Here is a 14,779-nt window from a genome sequence, read left to right as displayed (position 1 = left end):
ATATTCAAGCTTGCAGATACATCCTCATTGAAGATTTACTTAATCAAATTTAAATTTATCCCTGCTATGATTGGATTTGTACCCGTGACTCTTTAGTTCTGAACTCTGGGTTGCAGGTCCAGTTGCAGAATTGCTGTCATTATAGCTTCTTTTAAGGCAGGATTTAAACCTGCTCTTTAGATTACTACTCAAGTAGTACAGTCATAGCAGTGTCATTCTAATAATGTTGTACGGACCACGGTAATCAGTAATTGTGATAAAATGAAAATTTATAACCACGTTATTTCAGAAATTGTTGGAAGATCTGTCCAAGAAAGAAGTTGAGTTTCAACAACTGCACGATCGTCTGAACGAGGCATCTTTAAATAAGAAGAGTTTGGAGACCAGCCTACAGGAGAGGGAGCTCGATTACAAGCAGCTCCAGGCAAAACTGTCTGCTGCTGAGACGCTGATGCAAAGAGCGCACAGTGAGTTGGGTCAGAGTGGGGAAACTAGCCAGAAACTGCGGGAAGAGCTGTCGGACATGGAGACCAAATACCACCAGCTTCGGGCTGAGTTCAAGCAGACACAGCAGCAAAGGGAAGATAAGGAACAGCAAAAGATCCAGGTGCAGAATGAGCTGAATCAGGTGAGGCCATACTGTCCACAGGCAAGGAGATGTGAGGTTTCCTGTGCTGCATTGGTATACTTTTTTCGAGAGATGGAATGTTCCCCTCGCAGTAAGGACATTTAGGAACAATGGTTCATCATTCAGCCCTCAAACATTCTACACCGTTCAGTTGACTTGTGACTAACCTATACCTGTTCTTCATATCTTGTGATACACTTGGCTAATAACATATCTATTTCTCATTGCTGAAAACTCGAATTGTCCCCCAGCAACCACAGTCTGTTTGAGAGCATTGTTCCAGGTTTTATGTGGAAAAATCGTTGACCTGTTGGGCCGGGTGGCCTGTTTTGTGCTGTCAGTACTTTACAGGATGTGGACATCACTGACAAGTTCTTCATTTATTCTCTATCTGTAACTAGCCTTGAGAGTGTGGTGGGTAACCTGCAGCCTTGATACATGGCAATCTGTGCAGTGTTGGAGAATACAGTGCTGCTAAGCAGGAAGTGCCAGGAACACCACCTCCCCGCGTGACACCGAAGGAACAGTAATGCAATTCCAAGTTAGGATGCTGAGTGGCTGGGAGGAGAGCTTGCAGCTCATGGTGTATCTGCTGCCCTTACCATTCTGAATGTGAGAGTGATGTGTTTTGGAGGTCATATTGAAGGAGCCTTGGTGGTTTGCTGCAGTGCATAGTAATTTAATATCCTATTTAAAAAAAATCCTCCTGATTCCACTTGAGTGGGCTGCCTCTAATTTTAGATTGTTGCCCCTTTTGTTGATTCCACACTAGACAAAACAAAACTTGAGTGGAAAATGTTTCACTCGATTGTCCCTGAAGCTTTTCGATTAGGTGGAGAAGCGCCTGTGCTTTAAATATCATCCCAGAAATTGCCAAATGTTGGAAAGGCAGAGTCACCCAATATTGTTATTAGTAAAGGAAATAAATGATGAAGTTGGAAGCAGTGAATTTAAGATCCTGCTAGGTTTCCACTGCACTCTTCTTTCCATCAGTGTTAAATCCATCAATGAAGGATCCTTTCAGTCCAGAGCAGTTGCTTAGGTGAGCAGCATTGTGTTGGGATTCTTTAACTTTGGGTTTTTGATGTATTGTGGTTCCACATCATCGTATATTGCACAGAAAGAGGCATTTGGCACTTATCTTCACTGAGCAAAGAAGGTGATGGTCTTCTTCGTTTGTTGCTGTGCATTCCTTCAGACTTCAGTGACCTGGGAAGTAGTGTAGGGCCAAGCTTGCAAGGTCTGATGGCCTGCTCTGGGGAAGGAGGATGTCCCACAATTGCCCACCCTGTCCATTAGGCCCTCCAGGTGCCTGTCTACAAAGTAAGGCTCCAATTTCTCCTTACCTGTGACATCAGTGGCAAATGAGGCATGCAGGGCAACACTGCTTGTGGGTGCACGGTGGATGTTTAAAGATGGCTGTTGTAGCAGTGATTCTGGTCGACCCCGGGATATCCCTGCAGTGGCAAGTTCTTCTGGGTACGCCAGTTGGTTGAATCTATCTAGACGGGTGCCTTATGGTGGGGTCCTTAGTTAATGAGGTGAGTTTGGGGCAAGAGTATGTGAGAACCTGCTGGGCTTCGTGGAGAGAGAGTCTCCGAGCAAGTTGTCACTTCCTTTGGCTCGGTGCCAGTTTTAAAATTTAGCTCCAAGTTGATGCTCTTGAATGTTCTAAAGATTATATTTGATAGCTGTGTTCAATTGCACTGGGTATGTGGAAGGTTTCGCATTTGGTGATATGCAAATGACTTTACACAGTCATGCCTTTTCTTAACTGCTTCACAAAGTGAAGAAACTTGAGTCTGCCTTGTAAAAGGTTTGTGCTGAATACTTAGTCCCGTAAAGAGTGCAGACCTCAATGTGGCTGGATGGCTGCAAGTCTCTTCAGTGTTTTTGAGATGTTCATTGAACTTGTCTTGTTGATAGCTCCACGCGAAGCTTCTGGAGACTGAGAGGCAGCTTGGTGAGGTACAGGGCCGGCTAAAGGAGCAGAGGCAGCTGTCTGGTGAGAAGCTGAAGGACAAAGAGCAACAAGTGGCTGACCTGCAACTTAAACTTTCCCGTGCCGAGGAACAGGTAAGGAGTATGCCTAAATTGTGTACTGCAGTTGCCTCCTGTTCTCCTTGACCGTGCACAAGTACTGTGATCAATTTACTCATCTGAACTAAGTGCAATGTAGCACATTCAGTGTTTGGTAATGAGCGCTTTATAGCATTCAATTTACTAATATCCTTAAATTACCAGCAGAAAGGGAATGAAGTCTTTAGTGAGAATAAATTGTCATGTCTAAAGTTCAACCTACTATCTCTATATCATCTGCATAAATGGCACCTACATCCACCTCTTTTTAACATTAGATCAGGGACCAAAAACATGCCAAGTTTAATATTTTTATTCTTTACCTATTCAGGCCTTGACCCTCCTTTTCTTTGTAAGCTCCAATCCAACCATTCACTGCAAAGTCAAAAGATCAAGACTTCAAGGTGCAGACAAAAGTCTCAAGTGCGTATTGTAAGCTTATTCTCAACAAGAAAATGTTGTCTTCCCAGGTGTCATTTACCAGATGAAATATTAAACCGAAGGCCTGTTTGCCCCTTGGGTGAACATAAAATGTCTGTTGGCTCTAAATGAAGAACAAGAGTGTTTAACTGTTGTGTCAGATCAATACTTTTCACTTAATATCAACGAAACCAAATGAAGTGGTGATTTTATTTTTAAGTCAATATCCTGATGAACAAAATATTTGCATGCTTAAGGGAGATAAAAATAACTATCTCGAAATCTTTATCCCACTGTTCATTAGGTGATATGTGTGATTCCCCAACCCTGGACACGCAGAAGACCCACCCTGTCCTCCTCCCGCTCACTGCTGCTTCCTGCCACCCCCTCAACTCACCCCATCCCTCTCTTGTTCCACCACCCCCCCCCCCCCCAATCCCTCTCCTCTTCCCCCACCTCTGCGAGCCTGACGTTCCTCACCCCTCCTCACACAAACATTCATGTTCTTCTCACTGGTTTTGAGGACTGCTGCCCTGAATGATTTTTGTATTTGCTTCAGGTGAAGGGAAGTGCAGCTGCTACGACTGAAATACAGCACCAGCTGGACAAACTAAGACAGCAGCACCAGGATTTGCAGACTGGTCAGCAGAACACTACATCCCAGCTCAGGGAAACACAGGTATTGTACTTGGATCTAGCTTGTGTTATTTAACATGGGCAAAGTTGTGCAGTACAATTTTAATCTTAAACCTCAAATTTGGCTGCCAGTAGCAAAGTCTTAGTCAGTGAGGGAAAAGATGATCATTGGGAGGAAAAATGAGTATGTGATATCAGGAACAAAAATAAATATAGCAACCATGATCTAATATAACAAAGTGTGGAGCTGGATGAACACAGCAGGCCAAGCAGCATCTCAGGAGCACAAAAGCTGACGTTTCTGATGAAGGGTCTAGGCCCGAAGCATCAGCTTTTGTGCTCCTGAGATGCTGCTTGGCCTGCTGTGTTCATCCAGCTTCACGCTTTGTTATCTTGGATTCTCAGCATCTGCAGTTCCCATTATCTCTGAACCATGATCTAATGGTGGAGAATGGCCACATACAGTCATGCAGCACAGAAACAGACCCTTTGGTCCAACCAACCCATGCCAACCATGTTCCCAAACTAAGCTAGTCCCACCTGCCTGCAGTCGGCCCGTATCCCTCGAATTCACTTAACTTATCCAAATGACTTTTTAAACGTTATAACTGTATCTACCACTTCCTCAGGTTCTTCATTCCACACACCAACCACTGCCCACATAAAAGAAGTTGCTCCTTGTGTTCTCTTTTAATGTGAAAGGAGAAAGATTTAAAATATGCCCCTTTGTTTTGGACTCCTCCTTAGTTATTCACCTTATCTTCGACTCCTGCACCAGATTTGTATGTTCCTGCTGTGCCTGGTGATTGAAGAAACTGAATTAGGTGTACACCATCTATTCAAGAGAGACACAAAACATGAGCATTAAAGAATATTGAAGATCAGCTTTGCGTTTGTATGGGGTATGCAGTGAACTGAGTCAGAATTAGTAGATAAAGAAGTGATAATGTGTGGTGTCTTGTGTTTTTTTTTGCTTTAAACTCCACTGAAGGTTGGTAGTACCAGTCATATCTGCCACTTTTTGCTGTAGAATGATTTGGAACAAGTACTGCGTCAGATCGGGGATAAAGACCAGAAGATTCAGAACCTGGAGGCTCTGCTGCAGAAGAGCAAAGACAGCATGGTGCAGCTCGAAACAGAGCGGCAGGAGCTTATTGCTAAAATCCAAGATGGCAAGGGTGAAGTGGCCATTTTGAATCAGCTGCAGGAAAAGAACCATGCCCTGCAAGACCAGGTACACTAAGCATTTAAATGTACATCTATCTCGCTCTGGAGCTAAGTAAACCCGTCAATGTTTTGTGAATTCAAAAGCAGAGTTATTATAGGCAAACCAACAATAACTTGATAATTATGCAGTAAATGATGCTGCTCATGTTTAACTATCTCCAGAGGTGGTCATTAAAGAAATAATTGTTTGCCACTTGCATTAAAAGTTATAATTCCTTTTCCTTTCTTCCTTGAAGGCGCTGGTGAGTGTAACCAGGCGTTGGCAGGGACTCACAGCAGGTAATCCCAACGGACGTGCACTACCTGCTTAGCCCAGCCTAGTTTGGTTGAAGCTCCATAATTGGTAGTTCTCCACATTTTCCCCTTTGATTGTCACTGAAGTGTATTTTGAAGACGTCACTGTCGTCAAGTGGCTGTTCTTCACACGTGGATCCAGGCTGTGTGCCATCTGTGAGAATCTCAATTATAATAGGAAATTGGAAGCCATTCAGCCCAGTGCCTTTGTACTGCCTCCTCAAAGAGACAGTGACATTTACCCTTCCTTCTTGCTGTCTGTTTTTGGCCGGTTTACCATGCAGTTACGTATTCCCACACCACATATGTTATCCGCCTGTCTTATCAGAAACCTTTCAAAATCCTATAGATGAGATAGTTACAATATTCTGAAGTAGCAATTACTTTAGAAATACTTTGGAAATAAAACTAGTTTGACTCCAAACCAAAATACAAACAGATTCTAAACAAGGCCTCACACTTAATGTGCATTGTCTGACCTAAAATGTCATTTCTTCTTTACACTACACTGATAAAACCTTTAGTTCTCTCAGGACAGTGACTTTGGGCCTTTACATATACATAGTAATCAATTAAAACCTTCTCATTGGTTAAAGATTTAATAGCATGTTAGGTTTGTTTAGTACATCTTCACCAGTGGTGTGACCTTTTGATTTTTTTTTAACTTATTATTCTGTGTTCTGGGTGCTTCATTCTCACTTCATCTGAACAAGGGGGTGATGTTCCAAACGCACGTGTTTTCATATAAACCTGTTCGACTATAACCTGGTGTCGTGCAATTTCTGACCTTGTCCATCCTCGTCCAACACTCTCACCTCCACGTCATAACTTAAAACATGTACCATGTCCCCTGGTCATTTTAAGCATTTGTCAATTGTTTTCACTTCCAGCTCACATTTTCAAAATCACAGACAGCAATGGATCATGAAATATCCTGTCCATAAAATATTGTATGTGTCCTCTTCAATAATTGACAAGCTGAAGAATCAGCAATTTTCAATCAAAGAAGATTGAGGGTGATATTACAAATCCCAGTTTTGCTCATGATTTGTGTTCTTAATGATAGCAATCACTAGATTGAGTATAGCATGGTTTGTCCATCTCTTTCCCAGCTGGGGCCACTTTGAGTTTTTTCCCAATATTGTTTCACCTGCAATCTAACAATTCAGCGTAGAGTGGGGAGGTTCTGGTGAATTCCTGGTCTGTGTCCTAGTCACTCAATGACCAGTATGCTGACCAATGGGGCCATTTAGGAGCTTAAAGTAGGAATAGAAGAGCTTAAAGGAGCCTTAATCATAATTCACTCCTCAAAGCATTAAGTTGTGTTGAAATCAAGTGATTTAAGCATGTTGTGTTTGTGAAATTAATTAAACTTTAATATACTTTAAAATGTGTCATGCCTATTTATATCCTATACATGGTCATTTGACTTTCAGAATTTGAAGATTGCTAACAGTAGTCACATTTTTTGTTTTGCACTCATCAGGACATTTCACAAGGATACTAACCCAAGGGGAAAGCCAACACACGTACTTCATGAAAACAGGATACTGATTGTTTGTTTGGCAAATGGATTCTTAAAAGCCAAGGAATTGCCATGGCAAATATTAAAGCTGATTGACAGTTAACAGCCAGGCATTGTTTAATTCTTAAGCCAGGCGGTTTGATTCTAATTGCCCTGAGAAATGAACCAGCAAATAGCTATGACTGTTAAGCTGAAGAAGGACCAGTGTGGTCATGACCTTTGTGTCTGCAAAGAATAGGACCATGTATGTTGACTGTGTAGCTTCAAGTAAGCATAGTATGTTGCACTGTGAGCTCAACTGGCAATCCTGAGTTGGGTGTCAGCACAGTTCCTCTCACATTCAGGATTATCCACCAAATGTCTAATTGTAGGTTCATGTGTGATGTTAGACACTTGATGTTTGCAGGCTTGGGCATGTTGCATATTATCACCACCTTGTTTGTAAATAGCTCTATGAGCATGACATGTGATTCAATACCTCAGTCTTTGGGATGTAGGGTCCACATACCTGGCATCGTGCTGGCACTAAAATTCAGATGCTGTGTTTTTTTTTTCTGTGGTAGGAAGATTGTTGTTTTGGTTTGTTGACCGCATCCCCCCAGTGGTGGATGAAAGCCATCCTATGGGAAAATGGCTAGCCGGATCAAATCTATACTCTTAGTATAGCATGCAAACGTATGAAAGACTCTAATGCGTTATTGTTTCTGAAAAGTACCCAGCCTACCTCATTTAACCTGGAAGTGCCCAGCATCTCAAAGGCTCAGATGAAGCTAGATGTTTCATGCTGTTACAATCCAGTTGAAACACAAATGCCGTTTGCCAGTAACAATGCTGCTATCAGTCCAAAAGGATTACCTGTTAAGTAAATGAGTGCTGTGGTATGTGAATTTCACTGTTGGTGTATCATATTAAACGGCATGTCTTTTTTGACTTTTCACAACAAGCAAGCTACTGTTTGCATTATAGAATCATTACATGTGATTCTGCAATTGGACAAGTCCATTTGCTGGAAAATCCTGAATGTATGATGCATTACCTTGATGACTGATCGAGATTGTCTGTTGGGATTGTAGTGTGGTGATCCTGTGTGTATTGTAAATTACATGTATGTTAATACATGGGGTCCTGTTCTTTACAGATGGAAATAATGAATGCATGCACTGTCTGTTTCAACTCAACAAGTAGGTGACAACCATTCGAGATAATGGCAACTGCAGATGCTGGAGAATCCAAGATAAAGTGTGGGGCTGGATGAAAACAGCAGGCCAAGCAGCATCTTAGGAGCACAAAAGCTGACGTTTCGAGCCTAGACCCTTCATCAGAAACTTGGCAAGCTGTGTTCATCCAGCCCCACACTTTGTTATCTTGGTGACAGCCATTTCCTGGTTCATTTTTCGAGCAATGCCTTGACCAATCAGTGTCAAACTGCTGACTTTAAAGTTTAAACACAGCCTGGCACTAAACTGTCAGTAACATTAATAGTTGTATTCCCCTTGGCAATGCCTTACCCAGGGTCAACTTGTCAACCAACCAGCCCTTTGCTTTCATGTAATAGAAATATTAGTTTTTTCTTAGATTGATATTCTTGTAAAGTCTCCTGATAAGATGAAAAATTTGAATGAAATACCTTTTTTAAGAATGACAGAGTTTAATTTTAAATCACATGTATATTGTTGGTGTGGGACTGAAATGTGTTCTATTTCTGACCTCTGTGTTTTTAACCCTTACAAGAACAGCAAAACATTACAAATCTCTCTCAACGGGATGATCCACAATTTTGAAAGGCCTACTCCCTTTGTGCCATCTAAATAATTTAATTGACTATTCCTTCTTTCATAACTTCAGTTTTCCAAGCTTAGTCTAGTTTTCCACTGTGCCAATGATTATAGCTCATCGCTTTATCTTATCAGTAATTTAACTCTTACTTTACAGAATTGCGGTTGTCTTGATGAGGCCTTCAATTATGTGTGTCTTTGCTCTAGTACAAGTCAAAAGATGTATACCTAAATGTTTTCTTATGCTGAACTAACTACTTTCCTACATTGTTAATGGTTTACAAAGTCTTAAATCTCTATTGACTACTGCTAAAGGGATAGCCCTGATCTACCAGTCCAGTACTTTGCATTGACTCAGTTTTCCCTGTTTAAATGATGTAATAGCTACCAAGTAAAGGAGATTGATAGCACCATAATGTTTGCCATCTTCAGGTCAGACTGATTAATGTTTCCTTAGCTGAGTTAAATAGAATATCCTCACATAATGTAAAGCAGGGTGGTGTATGTGGTTGTAACTCTGTGAATGTCCAGTGCTGATCATTTTCTCTGTATTGAAACATTAGGTTGCTCAGTTAACGGAGAAGCTGAAAAACCAAGTGGAGAGTCACACTCAAGCGCAAGAGAATCTGCACAAGCAAATGCAGGAGCAGAAATCCCAGCTGCATGCTGCTGAAGACCGAGCTCAATCCCTGGAAACTACCATTAGTGAACTCACCAATCAGCTTAGTGAAACCAAGGAGAAGATGACCCAACTTGACTTACAGGTGCATCTTGAACTTGATCCATGCATTCATTCATCGACAGTCAGCCAAATCCTGCCCTTAAATGTTTTATCCATTACTTGGTAAAATAACATGATTTGAGAATGATATAACTTTGGATTTGTCCTTTACGTTGCTGCTGTAAAATAGATGCCCTTTGTTTTAAAGGGCAATCACTTTGCATACCATGGGATGAATGGAGGGCTCTTGTGACACAGCAATACTGTTTTGGAAGACCTGAGTTTAAGTCCCACCTGCTCCAGAGATGTGTTGTAACACTTCATAATAGGTTGATTTTATAGAGATCCTGTGATGTAGTGGTAGTGTCCATACCTCAGGGCCAAAAAGCCTGGGTTTAAATCCCACCTGGCCCATAGATTGTAATATTATATCTGATCTAGTTGATTAAAAATATTTACCCCCGGACTGATTTTAAATAAAGATTCAGATTAATTATTTACTGAGAAGCTAACAGTTTGTTCGGCTTACAGAAAAGAAAGCTAAGTGGATATTTTAACAGATGTTCAAAATCATGAAAGGTCTGCCAGCATCTGTGGAGAGTAATCTGAGCTAACCTTTCGGGGACGGTGACCCTTCAGAACTGGTGGCTAGGGAAGTGTTGTTTTTTCATGCAGAGGATAGGGTGAGTGGATGGGGTAAGGAGTAACTGATAGTTGGGGATAGAGCCCAAAATGAGACGAAGACAGTTGAACAAAGGAGTGGATAACTATCTAGGAGAATGAGTAACTGCTAATGGGGGACTATTAGTGACTGACAATAGCAGACATGATAACAAGCCTGGTATATAGGGGTTGGGGGAAGGACATGGGAGAATGTACCTCAATATTGATTGATTAACTTGATGTTGAGTCCAGAAGGCTGGAGAGTTACCATATGGAAAGTGAGCATTTTTTTTAGTTGCAAACAGTATATCGATGTTCTGCGAAGCAGTCACCTAGTCTACGCTTCAGTTCCCCAGTGTGGAAAAGCCCTTATTGTGAGCAGAAAATGCAGTAGAGTAGATTGTGGAAAGTGCAAGTCACGTGCTGCTTCACTTTCAAACTGCGTTTGGGCCCTTGGAGAGGTGTGACACCTTCTGCAGTTACAGGGGAAGGTGCCATGGGCTTATATAGAGGTGTGTCTGCAGGGAAGGAGAAGTGATCCACAAAAAAGACCCTGAACTTCCAGTTGCCTGCCGCTCCTCCACACCACCTTGATCTCTGGCCAGGCTTCTGGACTCGATATCAAGTTCAACAATTTTTTAGGGCTTGAGACACCATGTCCCATGTCCTCTTACCCCAGCTTCCCCACACCAGGCCTTGTTATCACATGTCTGCTATTACATGCACCCCATTGTTAACCACTTATGGTCTCCATTGGCAGCTTTCCATTCACCCAGGTTGATCGTTATCCACTCTTTTGTCTACCCAACTGTCCTCCTTTCTGTTTGGGCTGTATCCCTATCAATCATTTACTCCTTAAACCCTGACCTCCTATCTTCTGCATGAACACCAACATTTTCCTAGCTACCATCAGTTCTGAGGAAGGGTCACTTGACCCAAAATGTTAACTCTAGCTCTCTGTAGAAGCTCCTAGACCTGCTGAGATTTTCCAGCAATTTCTGTTTTTGTTTCAGATTTCCAGCATCTCCATTTCTTTTTTTTTTGTCATGAAGGGTCCAGATGCATTAAGTAGAGGCCAGGGATCCTGCAAAGAGTAACCAAACTTCTGGCTCCCCAAAGCCTTTCTACCATCTACAAGGCACAAGTCAGCAGTGTGATAGAATACTCCCCACTTGCCTGAATGAGTGCAACTCCAACAACACTCAAAGCTTGACACCATCCAGGACACAGCTGGCTTGATTGGCACCGTATCCACAAACATCCACCCTCTCTATCACTGATGCCCAATAACAGCTGTGTCTACTCTTATGACTGCTTAAACAACACCTTCCGAGCTCTCAAGCATTACCATCTAAAAAGATGAGGGCATCAGATACTTGGGAACGCACCATGTGCAAGTTCCCCTCGAACCACTCAGTATCCTCGCTTAGAAATATATTGCCGTTCCTTCAGTGTCACTGGGTAAAAATCTGGACTCTCCCTCTCTAATGGCATTGTGTCTTGACCTACAACACGTGGACTGTAGTCGTTCAAATATGCAACTCATCACCACCTTCTCAAGGGCAGCTAATGATGGGCAATAAGTGCTGATCCAGCTAGTGATGCCCACTTGCGCTGTGTATAAAAGCAGTAGGAAAGAGCTGTTTCCATTGATGGGTCTGTTGGTACGTCGTGAACGTAGATTTAAGATCTGTAGCAAATGATTGAGAAGGAATATTTAGATATGCAACTTGAGCGTGGAAATGGCAGATTGTGTTTAATCCATAAAATAAGAGGTGATACATTTTGAAGGATCAAATTTAGGTGTGAATTATACCGTAAATGGCAGAACCCTTAGGAAAATTAATGTTCAGACAGATCTGGGCATGCAGGTTCACAGACCCCTTCAAGTAGCAACACGAGTGGCCAAGATAATTGAGGCATTTGGCATGCTTGCCTTCATCAGCTGGGACATGGAGTACCAGAATTGGAAGGCCATGTTGGAGCTGAGACGGTGGCTGAGAGGAGACCTGATAGAGGTCTACAGAATTGAGAAGCATAGATAAGGTGGATAATCAAAGGCTTTTTCCCAGGATTGAAGTTTCAATTACAAGGGGGCCCAGATTCAAAGTGATAGGGTGAATATTTAAGGGAGATGTGCGAGGGAAGTTTATCAGAGAGTGTGGTAAGAACCTGGAGTGCACTGCCAGAGGAGGTGGTGGAAGCAGGTACATTGGCGACATGTAAGAGGTACCTGCCTGGTTACATGAATTGGGAGAAAATAGAGGAATATAGACCAAATAAGAGCCAAAGGTTTGCTTTTTAGGTTAGCTAGGGCATGATGATCGGCACGAGTTTGGAGAGCCGAAGGGCCTGTTCCTGTGCTGTACTTCTCCTTTGTTCTGTGTTCTAAGATGACTCGAGCAGCAGCAAGTTGAGCTGGAGAAAGCCCTGCCTGAGAGAGTAGTGTACAGATTCACTGGTAACTTGGAAAAGGGAATTGGATAAATGCTTGAAAAGGAAATTTTATTTACAGGTATCTGAGGAACAAGCAGGAGGTTGGAAATAATTGAACAGCTCTTTTATAGTGGTACTGTGTGCCAAACAACCACATTTGTTCGTTGCTAGGACATTTATGGACGTGACTGTTGTAACTTGCTAAAAGTAGTGTTATTGAATAGGAATGAAGAGACCGATATTTAAGATTTTAATATTGATTGGGAAATAAAATCCCACTTAAAGTGTTGAGATGATCTTGTAAAGTGGAAACCTGAGATGTTTATTAACCAACTCTACCACCTTTGTAAGCTCAATATGCAACTGTGATCAGTGGATCTTGAGCATTGCTCCTGCACTTAGCCGGGTCCTTGAAATACTGAAGTCTATTTCATCTTCCGGAAATGGACACACTTGAACCACAAGTACAATTATATCTTGTGGCCTATTGTCATGAAATGAAGTTCAGTTTTCAGTGTGTGTCACATGAACATCAGAATGTGAGATATAGAAATTAACTGTAATCTCCAGTTGTCCATCTCATCGCTGCACTTTGAGCTTTCAAAGATGGATTCAGCCCTTGCCCCGAACGTGGAATTGCCAAGAAAAGGTGCTTAATCTCTTGGTTTGAATTCACATCCAGCAGAGGTATTTTGCTAAATTGAACTTGTTAATACAGCTGAAACAACTTTACACTGCAGATCAAGGAACAGGAAGAGGTTGGTTGGCCCTTCAGGCCTTTTTCTAATATTCAGGTAGATTGAGATTGATCTGTACCTCTGCTCCATTTGCCTGCTTAGATACTATCCATAGTTTTTAATATAATGAATCCTCAGTCATGGTGTTGGACGAGGGACAGTCAGACTAAATGTAGCAGTCACATAAAGTGGACTTGGAGACTGAGATTAATTGGACTAGGGTCTCCAAAGAAAATTCTGACTTAATTTTCAAGTTACATCTTCTCTTATTTGTAGATTTCCATTATAGATTCTTTGCAATAACTCTCACATCGCTTCACCAAGAGCCCCTGCCTTACAACCTGTTAACCTTTTTATTGGAGAATTCCAATTCTGAACACCAGGTGTTCTGTGTTGGTTCTTCACCACACTGAAATTCAGTCTTCTCAATTAGCCTCTAAGTTTTATGTTTATTTGTTCCCTAATTTTCAGGTCATAGGTGTCAAAAAATGGTCTCACTGGCTTGGAAGCACAGCACTGTTACTTCAATGTCACTCGGTCAGAATCCTGGAATTCCCTCCCTTAACAGCATTGTGGAATGTCCCTACTTTAGATAGACTGCAGCTTAGCACCAGCTTCTCAACAGCTGATGTCAATCGGCAAAAAATGGTCTCGCCAGTAAAAGTCATGTCCCGTGAATAAACAAAGAAAAATTTAGAAATTCCACCTGCACCTTTTTCATGTGCTTTTTTTTGGTTTCAATTTGCTTCAGAAGATATTTCCACAAATTCAACCTGTTTGCAAAAGGATTCACCAACTGAGTAGGGCAATGCACTCAACTATTCTGACTTGAGGTTTCCTCCTGCTCTGAACTGGATATCCTCTTGATTTCGTATGGTAGAAATAAACAAAATGTTTCATTCTTATTCAATTTAGACTAGTTTATAATGAAATCTGGAAGCACTTTAATTGCAGAAAGGGCAGCGAAAGTCCAGATTTTTCCTCCAAAAGTCTGAGGTTGCTGAAGTGTGAAATGAGTAGATTTTTGCAGAGCATGTTTTACAAGGAGCTGTGGAATAAAGACAGCTACATGGAATTGAGGTGCAGATCAAACTTGATCTAATTTAGTTGCGCAGGAGGCTTGAGGTGCCGACTGCCTGCCTCCCACTCCTGTGTACCAGCCCCAGAATTAAATGAGCCTTTCTGATCCCTGGGGGTGGGGCTAGCTGTCTCGGTAACTCATGTTTTCTTAAATGTTCCAGGTCAAGGGAAAAACTGAGCTGCTGCTGTCTGCAGAAGCATCCAAAGCCGCACAAAGAGCTGACCTGGAAAACCATTTAGAAACTGCCAAGCATGCCCTTCAGGATAAAGAACAGGTACTGGATTTGGGTGCTTTCTTTCCTTTATATCTCCATGCTAAATTCCTAAGTCTGCAATACAGTGGAAACTGCCTATGTAAACATGTCACAATTAGAATTGCACACTCCTGCCAGTTGTGGTGCCATAGCACAAACAGCAAGGATATTTAGTTACCTTGTGATAAATTAACAATTTAATTTGTGTCTGAAATTGATATGCCAAAGTTTGTAACAGAGACACATTTTGCAAGAGGCTCGTGTGGATTTAAAATGAATACATCGCTTATGAATAACTAACTTG

The 14,779-nt window shown here is 41.8% G+C and overlaps 1 protein-coding gene across 8 annotated transcripts in view; it reads left to right on the top strand.

Moving 5' to 3' along the window:
• eea1 (early endosome antigen 1) overlaps positions 1-14,779 on the top strand; it is a 92,812-nt gene that overhangs the window by 40,579 nt on the left and 37,454 nt on the right. For all 8 annotated transcript variants that reach the window (XM_048553898.2, XM_048553896.2, XM_048553897.2 and 5 more), the window contains 6 exons: positions 290-628; positions 2,555-2,704; positions 3,687-3,806; positions 4,794-4,997; positions 9,148-9,348; positions 14,383-14,496. In XM_048553898.2, the coding sequence (XP_048409855.2) occupies positions 290-628; positions 2,555-2,704; positions 3,687-3,806; positions 4,794-4,997; positions 9,148-9,348; positions 14,383-14,496 (1,128 nt within the window). The remainder of the gene's footprint in view (positions 1-289; positions 629-2,554; positions 2,705-3,686; positions 3,807-4,793; positions 4,998-9,147; positions 9,349-14,382; positions 14,497-14,779) is intronic.

Source organism: Stegostoma tigrinum, chromosome 25, assembly GCF_030684315.1.
Source record: "Stegostoma tigrinum isolate sSteTig4 chromosome 25, sSteTig4.hap1, whole genome shotgun sequence".
Classification (NCBI taxonomy): Eukaryota; Metazoa; Chordata; class Chondrichthyes; order Orectolobiformes; family Stegostomatidae; genus Stegostoma; species Stegostoma tigrinum.
The sequence above is the reverse complement of the archived record's forward strand: the minus strand, read 5'-3'. Positions and strand labels throughout refer to the sequence as shown.